The sequence below is a fragment of the Podarcis muralis genome, chromosome 7 (assembly GCF_964188315.1).
Source record: "Podarcis muralis chromosome 7, rPodMur119.hap1.1, whole genome shotgun sequence".
NCBI classification, from domain to species: Eukaryota; Metazoa; Chordata; class Lepidosauria; order Squamata; family Lacertidae; genus Podarcis; species Podarcis muralis.
Genome location: NC_135661.1, coordinates 86,798,008 through 86,818,641, shown reverse-complemented (window position 1 = coordinate 86,818,641; position 20,634 = coordinate 86,798,008). Strand labels below are relative to the sequence as shown.

General features: G+C 47.4%; 1 protein-coding gene across 2 annotated transcripts in view; it reads left to right on the top strand.

Annotated features, from left to right (window-relative positions):
* The first annotated feature begins 861 nt into the window (after positions 1-861).
* Positions 862-20,634, top strand: part of LOC114602046 (calpain-12) — a 33,649-nt gene continuing 13,876 nt past the window's right edge. Inside the window, exons 1-12 of one of the 2 annotated variants that reach the window (XM_077932346.1) lie at positions 862-1,001; positions 2,817-3,512; positions 5,051-5,126; positions 7,581-7,702; positions 8,642-8,775; positions 11,860-12,028; positions 13,017-13,100; positions 14,600-14,685; positions 15,562-15,636; positions 16,242-16,414; positions 17,977-18,152; positions 19,748-19,759. In XM_077932346.1, the coding sequence (XP_077788472.1) occupies positions 3,285-3,512; positions 5,051-5,126; positions 7,581-7,702; positions 8,642-8,775; positions 11,860-12,028; positions 13,017-13,100; positions 14,600-14,685; positions 15,562-15,636; positions 16,242-16,414; positions 17,977-18,152; positions 19,748-19,759 (1,335 nt within the window). In that variant the 5' untranslated portion in view covers positions 862-1,001; positions 2,817-3,284. Of the gene's footprint in view, positions 1,002-2,816; positions 3,513-5,050; positions 5,127-7,580; positions 7,703-8,641; positions 8,776-11,859; positions 12,029-13,016; positions 13,101-14,599; positions 14,686-15,561; positions 15,637-16,241; positions 16,415-17,976; positions 18,153-19,747; positions 19,760-20,634 lie in introns of those variants that run through there. The other variant, XM_077932347.1, reaches the window with a different exon arrangement.

Here is a 20,634-nt window from a genome sequence, read left to right as displayed (position 1 = left end):
CCAGCCAAATGGGCAGGGTATAAATAATAAATTCTTCTTCTTCTTCTTCTTCTTCTTCTTCTTCTTCTTCTTCTTCTTCTTCTTCTTCTTCTTATTATTATTATTATTATTATTATTATCAGGGGTGCCCAAACTTTTTTCAAAGAGGGCCAGATTTGATAAAGTGAACATGCGTGAGGGCCAACCAAAGTTGCTAAGCTTTTTTTAGGATTTTACCCCAGGACATATACTGCCACAGGGGCTGGATTTAATTGACCGGTGGGCTGGATTAGGCCCCCAAAACGGACTTTGGACATGCCTGTGCTAGAGGGACCAATGGCGTGACTCCGTAGAAGGTATAGTCCGGTGCTGTGATGGCTGTGACAGTTGGGATTGGCAGAGAGGCCAGGCAGAAGTTGAAGCCAGTGCCAACAACCGGAAAAACCAACTTACTCTCTCTCTTTTTAATTTATTTATAGATTTTTCACAAAAAAAGACGAACTTTACAAAGTTCAACAGACCGCAAATTACTTTATCCATTGGCTTCCCATCCCCGCTTCCATGGTTTCCATATTTACCCCTGAATGCTGCATATTTCACATACAGTCATACCTTGGGTTACAGATGCTTCAGGTTGCGTTATTTCGGGTTGCGGACCACCGAAACCCGGAAGGACTGGAACGGGTTACTTCCAGGTTTCGGCGGTCGCGCATGCACAGAAGCACTAAATCGCACTTTGCGCATGCGCAGAAACGCTGAATCGCAACCCGCGTGTGCGCAGGCGCATCGCTGCGGGTTGCGGACGCTGCGGGTTGTGAATGTGCCTCCCGCACAGATCCCGTTCCCAACCTGACCGTCCACTGTATACTATTTGACACATCCATTTTGACCTATTTAAGCCTGTCGCTCATATTTCAAGCCCTGCTCGCGTTTTCATGTTGCTGTGGTAGTTCTTTAAATGCTCAATAAAAGGTCTCCAGTCCTTGATGGATTTCCCGTCGTTTTGGTCTCCAATCTTGCCGGTTCCGTTCTGTTACGGAAAAATCTGGGTGCGGGGTTACTCTGCCACCCAGCTCGTCGGACTAAGTCCGCGGGTCCCTGCGGAAGAAAATGAGCTCAGCCGGAGACAGGAGCAAACTGCAGAAGATCCAAGTTTATTGCGCAACAGGTTCAAGGCGAGATTGAACAGCGAGAAAGGGGTGACATGAACTTTTGAAACTTCCCTCCATGTCCCAGAATACAGTGCAAAATACATCCCAGTTACATCATGAATACATTAAGGAGAGGTTGGGTTACACCGGATTAACATATGGAGGGGGGAGGAGGGAATATGCAGAGCTGGAGTTATGCGCAGATAAGCACTTCCTGAGTACCGGTGATGAGAAGTCAATGGTCCATGTATGCATATTCTGTCACCTGGCATTGCCCGGAGGAAAGGCTTGGCAGAGTGATTTGACAAGATTAGGGTCTTGACACCTTACTTGAGGGATTATGGAGGACAGGGGAGATGTCATGGAGTCCTAGAGAAATTGAGCAAATTGGCACGTTGATTTTCTATGAATTTTATAGATTTTAGTCCCTTTTGACATTGACAATTGGAAGATAGATAGATAATACTTTATTTGGCTATAAGCCCACAAGGTAAAACCAATCAATAAATAAAATAAAATAGCATTTTACATTCTAAAATGTCAACTAAAATATTTCAACGCATAATCTCCTTCACGTTACATACAATCTCTAGATGTACCATATTGTGGCCTTGAACATAAAGATGGTGGATAGAATTAACTAGATTTTTAATAGTCATGCAGCATTCCATGAAGTCTTTTATATGAAAGAACTGAATTCCGGAATCTGGCAATCTGTAATGTTCTATAAGAGTCAATGTCCTGGAGTAGATAGGCTAGATGTAATTCAGGTGGTTTAACAACAGTTTCCAAAATGATTGAACTCAAAATCCTTGATCAGGGAACAATATATAAAGGACAATTAAACAAGATATGATAAAGGGATTCTATTGATTTGTTGTCACATGCGCATAAAACAGAGGTTTTACCGTTAGAAAATCTATTGCTCAGCACATTTGAGGGGAACACATTAAATCTGGCTCTAACAAAAGCGAATCTATGCGACGCAACCGATAAGGTAGACAGATATCGAGGTATCTGGGACATAGATGTAATGCCCAGATTTATCGGGGAACATGTACCTCCACCTGTAGTAAGATTTTGTTGCAAATCAACCTCCTCCAATCTTTGTTTGATGACCTTTTTTGCTGTAATTAGATATAAATTTAGTATATCAGAAGGAGAGATTCCATAAGACAACAGTTTGGAATGGATTTTTGTTGCCCATGGGCTGGTGAATCATCTCTCCAAAGGCACTGAATAAGATGGTAATTGGGCAATTTATGCCAAAGGGACAGCCAGTAATTAAAGGCATGTCTCCACATCAGGATCTCTAGGGAGGGGGTCTTAAGTTCTAAGCGAATAGCAGAATTGCTTACACAGGAGGGTAGTTTCAAAAGGCGTCTGAGAAAAAGATTTTGCAATGTCACCAGAGGCATGAGGTTTACAAAAGCGCCCCATAAAGGGACCGCATAGGCCATAGTTGCAACCACTTTTGCACTATAAACTTTTAAGGCAGATGGAACATGCATAGCCCCCTCTGTAAAGAAAAGGCGTAATAGAGCGTAGATAAGGGCTTTGCCCTTATTTTGTAAGTATGTGATATGCGCTTTCCATCCCATATTATGCTTGACAATTGGAAATAAATTGATATATTGTAGCGAAGAAGAAGGTGAAGAAGACATGCCCCCCCCCCTTCCGTATCAGTACACTCCATGCTTTTCAAAAGCTGTTCTTCCTTTCCTGGAACCTCTCCTTCTTTCCCTCTTTGGGCGTAGTGCTCAGGCTGCTGCCGTTATATACAAAAACCAACTCATTCTACTTTTGCCCCTGTCTTCCTCTCCGCCGAGTTTTACAGGGGCAATACTGAGATTACAAAAGAGGAAGCCGACAGGGAAGGCTAGTTGAAAATAAGAAAGCCGGTGTATACCCATTTGTGGAAGCCGTTGGCTGATAACAGGCCGAGATGGGTAGGGCAGGGACCCCTTTGTCCTACGTGACCACAGTCCTGATGAAATCAGTGTGGAAAACTGCACAGTCCTTGTACCCGAGTCGGGAAGTGGAACGGTTCCGGTATGAGCCAACCTGGGAGGGGCAACATCTTGGCTCATCCCTTTCCTCTGCCTCTATATAAACCAACCCAAGTCCACGACTCAGCTGCCGTTGATCTCAGCTATGGCTTCCTCCGGAATCACTATCTGCCTGGAGAAGGATGATGCCAAGGCAGTTGCCCGAGTCCTCCCCTACGGGGGGCAGGACTATGGGGAGCTGAAGCGCCGGTGTCTCCAGCAGGGATCGCTCTTCGTCGACCCCGACTTCAAACCCAGCCCCGAGTCGCTTGGATACAATAAGCTGGGACCTGGCTCCAAGAAAGCCCAGGGGGTGGTTTGGCAGAGGCCAAAGGTGAGTCAAAACAAAGACATTCTCCTTTTACATCCAGTTCACTGATTATCAGTAGTTCCCGAAAGAAGCAAGCAGTGTACAACAGTCAGTCTGTTGAGTGTTTTGGGGATGCTGGCATCTTGGGAGGGGGGAGGGAGTAATATAGGTGTTATATGTCTTTTGGGGGGACCCCTAAACCCTAGAAATTAATAAATGGTTTGTTTTGTTGATTTGGGATGTGAAGGGAGAAATAGAAGCTGCAGAGGAATTCCTGGGCTGAGCAGCTGAGCAAAACTGCTCAGCTTGCAGACTTAACATGCAGAATAAGAGAACAAGAAGCACATACGTTTAGAGAAGACTGGAAAACGTTTATTGAATATATGGGAAATAATTGTGTAGCTGAAAATGTTGGCAGCATTAAGATAAATTCAACAGTGTAAATAAGTTTTGATGGGTGTAATAATGGAATATTGAATGGTATAGCTTTTGTAAAAATATGCAGGGATTTATGATATATAAAATGAACCATGGAAAGAGAAGAAGGGAAGTAATTGATATTTTAAGGATGTAAAACTGAGTATTTTAAATTGTAAAATTTAATAAAAATTACATACAAAAAAAAAGGGAATTCCTGTGCCACCTTATGCAAAACGACCCGGCCAAGCTAGAGCCATTAAGAAACACAGAGGTGTGAACAGAGGCAGGGGTTTGGAAAGTTGTCAGGGTAACTGTGTGTTTGAGGCGACAGGAAAAGAGAGTCTGTCAGCAAGGAGTGCTGGGGGAAGAAGGGGTGAAGAAAGACTGGTATCCATCTTGGGCAGGTTGGCTGCAGAGCTGATGGGGAGAGGTACCTTGGACCGTGCTGTAAGATCTGGACTCCATGCAGACTGAAGGTGTAAATCAGTGAATAAACCATATTTCTTAAAGCTACGACAGTTTCTGCTATGTCTCAATTCTAGAAAGGAACATATAGACCCCATGGGCTCTTGCCACCGCTTGGCAGAGAGGAGGGGAGCACATAATAATAATAATAATAATAATAATAATAATAATAATTTATTTGTACCCCGCCCATCTGGCTGGGTTTCTCCACAAAGACCAAAAATACACTAAGATGTCACACATTAAAAACTTCCCTGAACAGGGCTGCCTTCAGATGTCTTCTGAATGTCAGGTAGTTGTTTATCTCTTTGACATCTGCTGGGAAGGCGTTCCACAGGGCGGGTGCCACTACCGAAAAGGCCCTCTGCCTGGTTCCCTGAAGCTTTGCTTCTCGCGATGAGGGAACCGCCAGAAGGCCCTCAGTGCTGGACCCAACTTTTCTAACATGTGGAAAGCCAGGTTGACACCTCCAGCTCACCTGGTGGGCTGGGGATTTCTTAGAATGAAAGCCCTGAGTGCATTCCAAGCCAAGGAATTGTCTCTCAGGTACCAGAACTGGACACAGTCCCTGCACACAAAAGCCCATTCCTCCTGGTTACGCCAAGGTTTGTTTGTTTCAGCAGCCTGTTATTGCAGAAGTAGGTAATGGAAACAACTTTTCCGTGTTGTCTTTACAGGACATCTGCAAGCCCCAAGTGCCTCGCTTCATCTGTGAAGGAATGAACCGTACAGATGTCCGCCAGGGGAAACTGGGTAATGTGTCAATTGCTTGCTTTCTCTGTAGCTTATTGCCTTGCTGTTAAGTTTTCCGCCCTGCTTTCTGGCCTGACTTTTGCGCCTTCGACAGCGGAAACTGTCACCTGTATCACTGCAACTTTGTGAGGTGGGGAGAGAGCATCAACTTTTGCATTTCTGATGCCGATTTAGAGAATTAAACAGCAGAGCGTCTCTCCTAGGAAAAGACTCAGCCACACACCACTTATCTGGCAATCACTCGTAGCCGAGTAAGATTGTCTTCCATAAACAAGGTTTTAACAATGAGTTTGTAGGTGACTGTGGAGGCCAGTTCTGGATCCACATGTCCTTCCACAGTGGGGACATTGAATTTCATTAGAGCATGGGTAGGGAAACTAAGGCCCGGGGGCCGGATCCGGTCCAATCGCCCTCTAAATCCGGCCTGCGGACTGTCTAGGAATCAGGGTGTTTTACATGAGTATAATGTGTCATTTTATTTAAAATGCATCTCTGGGTTATTTGTGGGGCATAGGAATTTGTTCATTATTTTTTTCAAAATATAGTTTGCCCCCCAAGGTCTGAGGGACAATGGACAGGCCCCCTGCTGAAAAAGTTTGCTGACCCCTGCATTAGAGGTTTGTTGATATAAAAAGGTAAAGGGACCCCTGACCATTAGGTCCAGTTGTGACCAACTCTGGGATTGCGGCGCTCATCTGGCTTTATTGGCCGAGGGAGCCGGCGTACAGCTTCTGGTTCATGTGGCCAGCATGATTAAGTCACTTCTGGCAAACCAGAGCAGCGCACGGAAATGCCGTTTACCTTCCCGCTGGAGTGGTACCTATTTATCTACTTGCACTTTGACGTGCTTTCGAACTGCTAGGTTGGCAGGAGCAGGGACACAGCAATGGGAGCTCACCCCGTCACGGGGATTTGAACCGCTGACCTTCTGATCGGCAAGTCCTAGGCTCAGTGGTTTAACCCACAGCGCCATAGTCATTCATTAATTTTGAGTTGCCACCCTTTTCTGTTGTTGCTGCCCCTGTGCCTTCGGTGGCAGCCTGGCATATCAGAATTTAGAATGAGCATGATTTCATCCTTTCTGTGATCTTCTTCATTATAGTAAAACTCACATGAGTAAAGCTGTCTTTCTACTTGCTAACTTTGTGCATGCAAAGAACGGTTAAAAAAAGGCAAGTCTTATTGGCTGCCTGATGTTACATCTTTACCACAAATGTAAACTAGCTAAACGGAAGTAAACCAGCTTAATGGATGTGGCTTCCCTCAGGGAACCCTGGGATTTGTAGTTCCAGGACAGGGCTAGCAGTCCTTGCAAGTATCGTCCTCACAAAACCATCATTTCTACAATGCCTTTGGAGGAGGAAAGCCGTTATCAATTAACATTTAACAACTAGTTTATGTCTGGGGTGTAGAAAGCAGCTTCGCTGTACAAACATGAGAAGGTTTCAAAACTCTTTGTTCCTTATCAATCCTACAACTAGTGATAAACCAAATTATTACAGAGCTGCTATTTGTTTGCTTCCTGCTGCTGTGACTTTTACAGCAGCCCGACAGTCAGGAATTCAGTAGGCGAAGCTTTCTCTAGCGTCGTCGTGATGACAAATCCTTCACCACGTGCTTTGTGTATCTAGTTGCTGTTAAACACACAACAAAAATGGTGACCAATTGGTATTATTTTCCATGCTGTGTATAATCCACAAAAATTTCTACACCAAGAAGCCCCACATTATGTTGAACAGAATCCATAAAATCAAATAATTCACATTAGGAATGGACAAATCTTTCCATTGTGGCTTCTCTCTGTTTTGCATTTTTATCATCTTAAATTCAGTTTGCCACATTTCTGCATTGGCTAGTGATTTATTTATTTAGGAAATTCCTCGCAAAAAAAATTTGCCACAATTTTAGTGTTCATTTCTCCTACTGCAGATTTTTATACGAAATTTTGCCCAGTATACACGTTTTTGCAAGCCATTTCCCCCTCCTGATGCAATTCATTTTTGTGCACACTTTCCATTCTCGCAAAATTCAGAGAGCTACGAATTCTGAAGGTATTTGGGGTCATGGGAATGATGCACTTTAAACCAGATTTCTCTTCTGTTCCCAATTCAGATAAGCAGTTGAATTCCTTGCTTGTAGAGTAAACAGGCAGGTGTTCCCTGGGCTACACACATACCATAAATTTAAAGCACATGGCTTTAGTGCCATGTGGTTCTGTAAGGGGCTGAGCTTCAGTTTCCGGAATTCTTCGCAGGGGGAGTCATATGTACCGTACATCGTACTCAATGTACGAACTTGTCCTGATCTCTGAGTCATCCTCATTAAATTAAGCTGGTGTGGATGCCGCCTTCTATAGAATCCTGAGAAGTTGTGCATCTATTTTATGGAGCATTTGGTCTTTCAAACTGTGTAGAAATAAATAAATAGCAACCATCTTCTTTCTACCTCTGACAGGCGACTGCTGGTTCCTGGCAGCAACAGCATCCCTCACGTTGTACCCACATATCCTGCACAGGGTGGTCCCACAGAGTCAAAGTTTTGAGACTGCAGACTATGCTGGCATCTTCCACTTCCAGGTGACTTTCATTACATCCCCTCCAGGAGGTCCAGTCAGGTCCCTGGTCAAAGCTTCTTCCCATCACTGCTACCCTTGTACTTTGCTGGGTGAAAATGAAGCCATTTCCTAGCACGAAGGTGCAGGGATTGCAGAATTTACAGCGTCAGAATGGAATCCTGGAGGCTTTCGAATCTAACCAGCTGCCGTGGCCCTCCAGGTTTCATTCGACTACAATACCCACCATCCTTTTTTTAAAAAAAATAATAATTAATTTTTATTAGTTTTTGAACTTTAACAAATGCACCCAAATTATTTAAATTATTTAAATTTAATAATTAGGTTTCCCACTCCCGTTGCAAGCATAGGTAAAGGTAAAGGGACCCCTGACCATTAGGTCCAGTCGTGACTGACTCTGGGGTTGCGGCGCTCATCTCGCTTTATTGGCCGAGGGAGCCGGCGTGCAGCTTCCGGGTCATGTGGCGAACCAGAGCAGCGCACGGAAACGCCGTTTACCTTCCCACCAGAGTGGTACCTATTTATCTACTTGCACTGGCGTGATTTTGAACTGCTAGGTTGGCAGGAGCAGGGACCGAGCAACAGGAGCTCACCCCATCGTGGGGATTCGAACCACGACCTTCTGATTGGCAAGTCCTAGGCTCTGTGTCCCTTCATTGCAAGTCCATTAAATTCCTGGTGCTACTGCTTCATTCTTCTTCTTTGATCACCCTCTCAACCTTCTACTAGTTTTAATCCATTTTCATAGCCAGCTGATTTTGTTACCTTGCAATCAGTACCATTGTTATTGCAACAACCATCATCCTTGACCATTGGCTATGCTGACTGTGGCTGATGGGAGTTGTTGTCCAACAACATCTGGAGGGCAGGCAAAGAACAGAGGTTCTCCTAATCAAAAGCATCTCATTCTCATTCATTTCCCTCCCACCCAACCGCTTCCTAGTTCTGGCAGTATGGGCAGTGGGTAGATGTCGTGGTGGATGATTTTCTGCCCACTGTGAATGGAAAGTTGATTTTCGTGCACTCAGAGGAGAAGGATGAGTTCTGGATGCCTTTGTTGGAGAAAGCCTACGCCAAGTGAGTGGAACACCAGTTATTTAATTCACTGTTTAATTTGGGCGTTGTCGGGAGCCGGAGTCAAGCATAGGCCAGCGATAAAGTCAACTATTGATTCAAGAAACTAAGACAGCGCAGGCCTGGTGACCCCAGCAGCTCAGTAGCTTTTGCCCAAATGCGGCAGCTGTAAGGATAAAAGGTCCCTGCCTTCCCACAGCTGCCTAAGAATCCTCCCCTGCAGGGCTTTTATCAAGCAGTTGCAGACTGCGTCTGTACACAACCAATCTCTGCTCTTCCTTTTTCATTTCTCTGTGTGTTCCAAGAGACGGGGCGGGGGGCGGAGGGACCTGGTCACAGCAGAAGGGGGAGACTCCCTGGATTCTTCAGCTCATAGCTGTCAACCGTCCCTTATTTGGCGAGACAGTCTCTTATCCCAGCGCCGTGTCCCGCTGCTGTCCCTTATGGATGATGTCCCTTAAATTTCCCGGGTTTCAAAGGAAGCACCTCCTCTCCCTCCCTCCCTGCCAGCCAGGGAGGAGGGAGGCTCCAACTGTGTTGCTTGGCTGCGTTGCTCACCCAATAAGGAGTCTAAGAATGACTGAGGGGTGGAGCTTGCATGCCTTGTGCCGATCAAATCGGCCGCGTTGCCTGGGGACTCGCCTTTGCTCAGCGCTTCCCAGCGGAGAGGTGACGGTGGTTTCCCTTGCTGCATCCCCTTTGCCGGGTTGCTGCGCTGTGGGAACCAGCGCTTGAGGCTTCGTTTGGCTGCTGGCTGGGCTTTCTGCCTTTGGCTCGGAGGGGCTCAGAAGTTGAACATACCTGTGTTCGGAAAATCCCTTATTTTGGCTGCTGATCCCTTATTTTCGAGGCTGCTGGTCCCTTATTTTCAAATCTGTAAGTTGACAGCTATGCTTCAGCTGCCTCTTGGCACCCTCCTCTCCAGCCTCTGCTTCTGCCTCTGATTCTGGACTGCTCTCTGCCCCAGACTCTCCCCGCTCACTAAGCCCTGTCTCTTCAGCTTCCGACACCTCCTCCTCCCAGTCTTCTCCCTCTTCTCCATCTGACCACTCATTGTCATCCCACCACCAATCCCTGGGCTCTGAGCCTTCTTCCCTTGGGGGTTCCCCAGCTGGTGCCTTCCACCACTCCTCTGCATTTGGCCAGTCCATGACAGTTGAGGCCTTCCAGCTGTTGTCGGACTACAGTTCCCATTACCCCTCTGCATTGGCCACACTGCCTGGGCTGATGGGGCCTGGAGTCCAACAACATCCGGCGGAGCAGCAATGAGGGTCCTCCAGGTGTTGGCAAGCCCCCTTTCTCACCAGCCTTTGACAGCAGAGTCATAACTCTCTACAGCTGATGAGAGTTGTAGTCAAGCAATACCCAGAGGGCCACAGGTTCCCCAGCTTTAACTAGACTAGGGCTGGGCAATATCTGGTTTTCAACTTCGTGATATATGTCTGGCTAAACACGGTGATATAGCCAGGCCTGGATTTAGGTCTGATGAGGCCCTAAGCTACTGAAGGTAATGGGGCCCTTTATATGTCCAGCTGTCCTTTGTCAACAACAAATTGCCGCTGTTTTTTGTGTGTTCAATATATGCTATATGGTAATTTATGGACCTACTAGGTCCGTACACAACACAAAACACTGTTGCTGTATGTAGGTGTTATTTTATCTTGTATTTTGGAAATGTCCATCCAGGTGTGTGTTTTTTCTTTAGTTTTTTTGGGGCCCCCAAGAGAGTGGAGTCCTAAGCTATAGCTCGGTATATCATATACCGATATATCACAATGTCTGAAATAAGGATGGAGCTATGTAGAGGCATTGGCTGGCTTCACAGTTTCCCCTGCATTGTGATTTTTGCATAGCAAACACACACACACACACACACACACACACGATTCTCAATATATGGCCCAGGCAAAATTTTTGAAACCGATCTCACAATATGGAATTTAAACCGGTTTTGGACGACATATCAACATATCGCCCAGCCTTAAGCTAGACCCTCATCTAACCAACTTTAAAAATCTAAATACAGTCATACCTCAGGTTAAAGTTGCTTCAGGTTGAACGTTTTCAGGTTGCATCCCGCGGCGACCCAGAAGTAACAGAACGGGTTACTTCCGGGTTTCGCCGCTCGCGCATGCGCAGACACGCAAAATGACGTCGCGCGCATGCGCAGACGTGGCAAATTGCGACCTGCGTTCTGCTCATGCTGCGAATGGGGCACCGGAACGGATCCTATTTGCATCCAGAGGTACCACTGTGCAAAGAGTTGTCATTCCATAGTCTCCAACTGTCCTGAAAATGTTGGGGCCGTTGCGAGACCCTTAAGCCACTGCAGCTTCTCAGTATGCAACACTGAAAGCAGGGAAGGGCAGGAGCAGGGAGAGAGGAGACAGTGACCGAGCCTCCAATGGTGGTGCAATGGGACCCGTGGGGAGGGGAGGAGAGGGGTCCGGGTGCCAACCTCTGCTGCCTCCCCAGCTCTGCCAGACGGTACCACTCAACGCATCCACTCAATGGTGATGGTGGCAGCAGGAGCGGCCTGGGGGGGCCCTGCCTTGCGATGGTGCACAGGGGCCTTTTGGAGGCCACATCTGCCAACCATAGAGACTACGCTGCTGGCACAGAAGGGCTGCCTTGTAAACATCTGGCGCAGGTGCCTCCTCTGACGCCCAGGGCGGGTTGACGGAAGCCTCACAATTTTACCAAGGCGTTTTGCCGGCACTGTATTGTTGCACGCTCCTCTTGGTAGCAGCTGTTGGGGCAACTCTGCCAGCCCCACCCTTTCCCCATATTCCATGGGCAGTGTGCCTATATATGGGGCATGGGGTTGGGGGGACACACACCTACACTGAAGTAGAACAGAACGCCCCCATTTTCATCTGAGGAATGTTGGAGGCTGTCTCAGGACCGAAAAACGTGTGGCATTGAGTAGATCGCTGCCTTGGATGTACAGAGAAGACAATTGCATAAGGTCTATCTTTTTCTTAAGAGAAAAATGGTCTGATTTAGTGCAAGGCAGATCCCTGTGTTCATTCTTCTGCTCTTCAATCTGTATTTTCACTCTACTCCCGCCTTTTCCTTTCTGCAAAGGCTGAATGGCTCCTACAAGGGTATAAGTCTGGGAATGATGAATGAAGCCTTTGTGGACTTCACTGGTGGAGTTGGGACCATCTTTCTGCTGAAAACACCTAACCCAGAGCTCTTCAAGATCATTCAAGAGGCGCTGAAGAGGCGCGCTATGATGGGAGCAGGCACTATGGTAGGTGCGGGGGGGGGGGCACTCCCTTTGACGGGTTGCAGTGCTTCGTGTCATCGGCACACCCAGCTCCCCAAATCCCTGGCAATATCTTCTCAGCGGCTTCAGTGGCAAAACCAAGCTGTGGGTCAGCTCCCAGGTGCTGAGACCCCCCAAGCCTCTATTGAGCCAGACCCAGAACCCGATGCTAGCTCTCAGTCTTGATTGATGGAAGTTAAGGTCCCAAAACACCAGGAGTGGGGACTGAAAGTTTTAAATACAGTCATACCTTGGCTTCCAAACAGCTTAGTTCTTGAACGTTTTGGCTCCCGAATGCCGCAAACCCGGAAGTGAGTGTTTCGGTTTGTGAACTATTTTTGGAAACCGAATGTCCGATGGGGCTTCCATGGCTTCCGATTGGCTGCAGGAGCTTCCTTAGATCCAAGCAGGCATAAAATTTTGCTCTCTAATGCCATGTTCCCTCTCGGTTTCCTTCAATGTCATCTCTCTCCTAACTTCTCTGCTCTAACCTCTGGCTTAATCTGTTGAGGGAGCCCCCCCCCCAGTCCTTTAATCCTTTGTTCTCTTAATGGCCTGTCACCCTGGAGTCTAGCCTGGCTCAATTAACTTTTAACACTTGCTGAATCCAGGAGTTCGAAGCATCTAGCACTCAGCCAAACACCCCAAGCCTTCATTAAATTCTAACTCTTACCAGATCCAGGAGTCTGGCACCCACAAACTTGTAACTCTAGGGAGAGACCTGCTGGATCAGGCCAAAGGGGATCTAGTCCAGCATCGTATTCTCACAGTGACCTACCAGGTGTTTGTGGGAAACTTTCAAGCAGGACCCGAGTGCCAGAACCTTTTCCTCACTTGTGAATCTTACCAACTGGTATTCAGAGACATATTCAAGGCTATTGACAAATTGGGGGGGGGGGAGGAATTAGTCACCCAATTGTTTCTGGGTGATGGTTGTGGGTCTGACCGTGTTGTCCATCCCGATTTTCTTCAGGCTAGTGGTCCTGAGGAGACTGAACACGAAACCCCAGAGAAACTGCTGAAAGGGCACGCCTATTCCATCACCGGGTTCCGCAAGGTATGTCTTGGGAGATTCCAGATCAGGGGCATTGCAAGGCTAAAGGCTGAGATATTTTGTACCAGTTTGGATAGCCTCCCTCCTTTCTCTTTTTCTCTTTTCCCACTGTTGTTGTTGTTGTTGTTGTTATTATTATTAAAAGAGCTTTTCTTACAGGGCAGCTTTTCCTTTGATAATTGGCCTAAATTTATATCTATCATCTATCTATCTATCTATCTATCTATCTATCTATCTAATCTATCTCTGCCAACCTAGCAGTTCGAAAGCACGCCAGTGCAAGTAGATAAATAGGTACCGCTCTGGAGGGAAGGTAAGCGGCATTTCCGTGCGCTGCTCTGGTTCGCCAGAAGCGGCTCAGTCATGCTGGCCACATGACCCGGAAGCTGTACGCCGGCTCCCTCGGCCAGTAAAGCGAGATGAGTGCCACAACCCCAGAGTTAGTCACGACTGGACCTAATGGTCAGGGGTCCCTTTACCTTTACCTATCTATCTATCTATCTATCTATCTATCTATCTATCTAGATATAAATTTAGGCCAGTTATCAAAGGAAAAGCTGCTCTGTAAGAAAAGCTCTTCTAATAATTACAACAACGGGAAAGGAGGGAAGCAATCTACACTGGTACAAAATATCTCAGCCTTTAGGGACGCGGGTGGCGCTGTGGGTTAAACCACAGAGCCTAGGACTTGCCGATCAGAAGGTCGGTGGTTCGAATCCCCGCGACAGGGTGAGCTCCCATTGCTCGGTCCCTGCTCCTGCCAACCTAGCAGTTCGAAAGCACTTCAAGTGCAAGTAGATAAATAGGTACCGCTCCGGGGGGAAGGTAAAGGGCGTTTCCATGCGCTGCTCTGGTTTGCCAGAAGCGGCTTAGTCATGCTGGCCACATGACCCGGAAGCTGTATGCTGCTTCCTCGGCCAATAAAGCGAGATGAGCACCGCTACCCCAGAGTCGGTCATGACTGGACCTAATGTCCAGGGGTCCCTTTACCTTTACCTTTACGTTTATCTGTCTGTCTGTCTGTCTGTCTGTCTGTCTGTCTGTCTGTCTATCTATCTATCTATCTATATCTATCATCTATCTAAATTGGCATGGGCCAATGGAAAGCCAGTGTGGCAAAGTGGTTAGAGTACCTGACTAGGGTCCGGAAGACCTGGGTTCAAATCTCTACCCAGCCATGAAGCTTGCTGGGTGACCTTAGGCCAGTCCCTGCCAATCATTTTTAACCTACCTCGCAGGCTTGTTGTGAGGATTATAAAAGGGAAGTAAACAAACGACCTACACTGCCTTGAGCTTCCTGGAGGAAAAGCAGGATACGAATGCAATAGCAAAATGTGCAAACTGCGGGGAAATTTGTGTCCTGTGCCTCAGTTCTTTTAAGCACCTGGCAGCGCCCCTGGTCTTTAACTCCTTTTGGGGTCTCTGTGTAAAAAATGCCCCTGGTGGCTGTTCTCTGCTATAAAACATAGGGACCACCTGCTATTTTTTTTGCTCATTCTTAGGTCCATGTGGGGGGTCAGAAGGTGAAGCTGCTGCGGTTACGGAATCCATGGGGCAGGGTCGAGTGGAACGGCAGCTGGAGCGACACGTGAGTTTGCCTGGAGGCTCTTGGGGGGCAGGACGAGAGCCAGAGGGCACAATACCAGGAGAGGCATTCTGAGCAAGCAATCACATTATACTGCCTTGCAAAATTTGGGGGGTGCCTGGGATGATGGATATATGTGGGTCTCTTGATAGCTAGCTGTGTGATCTCTTGAGTTTCATGTCCACAGCCTCCATTTCCAGGGCAAGTCCCGCAATCATTTCACGTCCCAGAGTGTTTTAAGGTTAAAAAGACTTAAGCAGGTCCACAATGGGAGTCAGGAACTTCGTGTGACTGGCCCTCTTCCAGCAAAGATTTGGCAATTGTCCTCGCCTTTTCACTTTGATGTGTCCCTTCAAGACCTTTTCATTCCCCCCCCCCCCAAATCTTGGTAACGACAGCTTACCCCTAAGAAAGCTGCAGTTCCCAGAATCCCCAGCACTTCCCAGGAATCATTGAGGGGAAAGCCACATGCTTTGGATGTGTGTTAAATGTGCTTTTAAATTCCACAGCGTTGACGGTGGCCACCTTTGCTAACCAGGGACGTATCTACACTCACGGTTTATAACGTTAAAAAAAGGGTTAAAGAATGGTTTTCAAAACGCGTTGCTCTTAACATTCTTAAATTGTTATTAAAATGCGACACCTGAGGGCGCTGCAGATAAACCAGCAGAGTTTGGACCGGGGGGGGGGGGGTAGGGGGCGGAACGATAAGGTAAGAAAAACATTTTAATTTGGAAGTATGACCTGTGACGTTTTAGAACAATATATATAATATCGTTTCTGTAACGTTAAACAGCTCAGTGTAGATCCAACCCAACTTTTGCCTATGAAGCTCTCCACTGATGTACATTTGTGAATGCCCATGTTTTTCTGCCCTAGCTCACCGCTTTGGAGCTACGTGGACCCTGGACTCCGGGAGCAGCTGCATGTGAAACAAGAAGATGGGGAATTCTGGTAAGAAACAGAGCCCCAGATCTTAACTCTTCTTTTGCGGTGTGGAGTTCTTCAAGGGAGTGTTTAAAAGGGTGGGACCACCGTAGTCAGAGGACAGTCAGTGTTAACCCTTGCCCCAGTATTTTGTTGTTGTTTAGTCGTTTAGTCGTGTCCACCTCTTCGTGACCCCCTGGACCAGAGCACGCCAGGCACTCCTGTCTTCCACTGCCTCCCGCAGTTTGGTCAAACTCATGCTGGTAGCTTCAAGAACACTGTCCCATCATCTCATCCTCTGTCGTCCCCTTCTCCTTGTGCTCACCATCTTTCCCAACATCAGGGTCTTTTCCAGGGAGTCTTCTCTTCTCGTGAGGTGGCCAAAGTCTTGGAGCCTCAGCTTCAGGATCTGTCCTTCCAGTGAGCACTCAGGGCTGATTTCCTTCAGAATGGAGAGGTTTGATCTTCTTGCAGTCCATGGGACTCTCAAGAGTCTCCTCCAGCACCAGAATTCAAAAGCATCAATTCTTCAGTGATCAGCCTTCTTGATGGTCCAGCTCTCACTTCCATACATCACTACTGGGAAAACCATGGTGTTGCACACTTCCCCCTGTTTTGCTCTCTCTCTCTAGGATGCAACTGTCTGACTTCATACATCATTTCGATATCTTGGAGATCTGCCACTTCCGCACTGATGGGCTAGAAGGGGAGAGTTCCCCCTCTGGCTGGTACGGCGGCGACTGCTTCCAAGGGAGCTGGGTCAAAGGTCACACTGCGGGTGGACACCGGACCTTCAACCCCTGGGGTAATCCTTGGAGTTTGGGACAGGGGAGTAGACAGAAGTGGCACTGGCAGGGCTGAGCTGGGAGCAGATTAATTGGGCATGGCGCTGGGTCTGTGGCCTTTCAGAGGTTGATGGATTGCAACTCCCATCATCCGTCCATGACTTGGCTTTGCTGGCTAGGACTGATGAGTGTGGGAGTTGGACAACATGTAGAGGGTCACAGATTTCCCTCGCCCCGGGCAGATGCAACGAAGGCAGGTTGGGGGAGACCTATGGCTTTCAGGACATTGCAGAAAATGCAAGCAGATAATGAGGCAGGGAGTAATAATAATAATAATAATAATAATAATTTATTATTTATACCCCGCCCATCTGGCTGAGTTTCCCCAGCCACTCTGGGCGGCTCCCAATCAGTGTTAAAAACAGTACAGCATTACATATTAAAAACTTCCCTGAACAAGGCTGCCTTAAGATGTCTTCTGAATGTCAGGTAATTATTTATCTCTTTGACATCTGACGGGAGGGCGTTCCACAGGGCGGGCGCCACTACCGACCTGTTCCCTGTAACTTGGCTTCTCGCAGTGAGGGAACCGCCAGAAGGCCCTCGGCACTGGATCTCAGTGTCCGGGCTGAACGATGGGGGTGGAGACGCTCCTTCAGGTGGGAACACGGCATGCTTGTGTGGACGTGGTGGTGTGTTACTCGTGGTAAGATTAAAAGTGAGTACAGTCACACCTCGGGTTACAGCCGCTTCAGGTTGTGTTTTTTTGGGTCGCGGACTGCTGAAACCCCGAAGTACCAAAACGGGTTACTTCCTGGTTTCGGCAGTTGTGCATGCGCAGAAGCGCTAAATCACACTTTGTGCATGCACAGAAGCGTCGAATCGCAACCCACGTGTGCGCAGATGCGGGTTGCGAACGTGCATCCCGCACGGATCACGTTCGCAACCCGAGCGTCCACTGTAGCTGATTCAATAAATGCATGTTACATTCTGATAAGTGGGAATGTCTTGTGGTTCCTAGCCCCAAATTGCAGTAATATGGAGGGTGAGAGCCAAGATCTCAAGAGGTGTGGATGAGCTCTGAATGCTTCTTAAAACATTTTTGAATTACTACTACTATTATTAGTAGTGGTAGTAGTACCCCGCCCAGCCACTCTGGGCAGCTTCCAATAACTATAAAAGCGTCATAAAACATCAAGCAAAATCTTCCCTACGCAGGGCTGCCTTCAGATGTCTTCTAAAAGTGGTATAGTTATTTATCTCCTTGACATCCGATGGGAGGGCATTCCACAGGGTGAAGCAATAGCACCACCTGCCGGCAGTTAAAAGCGCACACCTGGTGCACTTCAATGCTGTTCACGGAGCCGCAAAGCACTTTCAGCAGGTGATGTCCTGGTGAGGTGTGGAAGAAACTAAGTCGCTGCTGGAGGGCCCTCCTCAAAGTAGCGTAGTAAAGTTTGAGGAGAGGCAATTTCACTGCAAGGAGTTTCCCAGACAATTTCTCCCACAACCCTAGGCCCCAAACATGCCCCAAAATCTGAGTTATCTGAGTGGCTTTAGACCCGTTTTCCTCGCTGTGCAGACACCTTTTGGATGAACCCCCAGTTCCACCTTTCACTGCTGGAGCCGGACGAGAAGCAAAGGAAAAAACAGGATCAACTCCCTCACCCCTCCTGCTCCCTCCTTGTCTCCTTGACGCAGAAGGACCGGCGCAGGAGCAATAAGGGCTTCCTTTGCATAGGCTATGACATCTTTCAGGTGAGCGCATGAGGCTGACTGGATCAAATAGAATCATAGAATCATAGAGTTGGAAGAGACCACAAGGGCCATTGAGTCCAACCCCCTGCCAAGCAGGAAACACCATCAGAGCATTCCTGACATATGGTTGTCAAGCCTCTGCTTAAAGACCTCCAAAGAAGGAGACTCCACCACACTCCTTGGCAGCAAATTCCACTGTCGAACAGCTCTTACTGTCAGGAAGGTCTTCCTAAATATTGTGTCTGGTGACATGATTTGCCAGAAGACCCACCTGGGGATGAAGTAAAACCAATTGGTAGCTTAGACAGGGGCTGCCCATCCCATTCTGCCACCTGAAGTGAAATGGGAAGGTGCTGCCTGCCCACCCCTAAGCGCCGCTGAAGCCTCACTTCAGCTTCTGCTGATATCGTGCAGAGGCCTGATGTGATTTTCCTGAGATCCCAGGAAGTGAGGTGCTCAGCTACTGCAGCTGCTTCTCCTTGCTTCTGCGGTGACGTCCCTTGGATTTCACTGCCTGAGACGCCTGCCTCATGAATGGGCCGGCCCTGAGCTCAGTGGTCATCTGCTTCTAGAGCATCTGTTTGCATATAGAAAGTCCCACGTTTAGTCCCTGACATCCAGGCAGGGCTGAGAATGTCCCTGTGTGAAACTCTGGAGAGCTGCTGCCAGCCAGTGTTGACAATACTGGGTTAGCTGGACTCATGGTCTGACCTGGTACAAGGCAGCTTCCTATGTCCTTCCTCTCCATGTTATCTGCTAATAAGCCCTCTCTTCCACTCCACCGCCCCCCCCCCCAGCTGTGGTCTGTCCACTATGTTAGTAATATCATAGCTTATCAATTGCCTTTTCTGACGCTCTGTGGATTGACTCTCTCAGGGCAACTTGTGACTAAACACATTGACAGTTACAATCCAAAAATGAAATGGCGGGGAGGTAGAGGTGTGTGTGTGTCTTTTAGAGAAGGATCAGCAGCAACTGATACTAAGTAAAAAAAAGCAATCAAGGTTGCAATCCTATAATCCTATACACACCAGGAGTGTCTACCTTTTTTTTTTTGGTCAAGACCCCTGTTCATCCCATGCCACCTGTCCAGGGGCCAGTGGTGGGTGTGGCTACCCCACACTCCTGCTGGATCTATACAGATTTAAAAAACGCTATAGAAAAATATGCTATCAAAAGCTCTTAATGGAAAATCCCTTTGGCGACAGATCACTGCTCTACAGCACCACTTGGTGCCATGTGTTTATAATGCAGTTATAATGATATAATTGACAAGTGTAGCTGAGTCCTCTCTCTCTCACACATACAGGGCAAACATCACACATAACCTGTCACTCTTCAAATGGCTAATCTGATGACTCCAGAGGTAGCAGTTTGCATCCCTACCTGGACACTGGGCTTGTAGAGCATACAGGGTGTTTAAACCTCTCCAGCCATCCCAGTTCTGTGTCAGTCTGTTGTTGTCACCACCATTGCCAAAATCAGTGGGAACTTGGAGGTGGGGCTGTTGGGGGGAGAGAAAAATGCATTTGATTTCCTGGTTGCAGCTTCATGGCCCTCCTATAAATTTTCCTGCTCTCTTTCTTTTCTTGCAGATGTCCGAAGAGGTAATAATCCATCCAAGTGGTTTGTACTGTCTTGAAGGGGTCTCTCTCTCTCTCTCTTTGCACAATTGCTTCACCCAGAAGTTAAGGAACGGGCTAAAATAGGAAAGCTACAACCCATTTGGAAATGATTTTTGAAAGGGAGGTTGGCATAGTGGAAGTGCGCCAGCAGGAGTGCTGGATTGACTCCATCAGCGTGTTTGCACTGTGCTGACCTCTTTACTGCCTGGGTAAGCAACAGTGACCCACCTGCTGGGAAGGGAGCAACGTGGTTCTGACCCAGCCACAGTGTTTTTTCGGGGGGGGGGGGGGGATGCAGGGGTATGCATACCCATAAACATTTTGTGAATCTAAGTTTGGCCTCATTGAGGAGCAGTATTTCAATATGAGCAGGAAAATGAGAGGACCCCTAAACATTTTTTTAAAGAAAAAAAGCAGTGCCCAGTCTTATAAGCCACTTCTGTTCATGGACCTCCTCAGTGTTGTGTGAAACAAAAATGAAGTCTGCCAAGCTGCTACAGCAGGCCGGGTGAGGGGCATTCATGAGGGACTGAATAATAATAATAATAATAATAATAATAATAATAATAATAATATTTATTGAATTTATATACCGCCCTACACCCGGACATCTCAGGGCCTTTCACAGAATAAAATCAAGATATAAAACCACAAAATACATAATGAAAATAAAAATGACAACCCAATAACCCCACCCCCCAAAAAACACATTTTAAAAGGGAATAGGATGTAAATCAAATCAACCAAAGGCCTGTCTTGAAAAGGAATGTTTTTGCATGGCGCCTAAAGGTGTATAATGAAGGCGCCAGGCGAACTTCCCTGGGGAGAGAATCCCACAGACGGGGAGCCACTGCAGA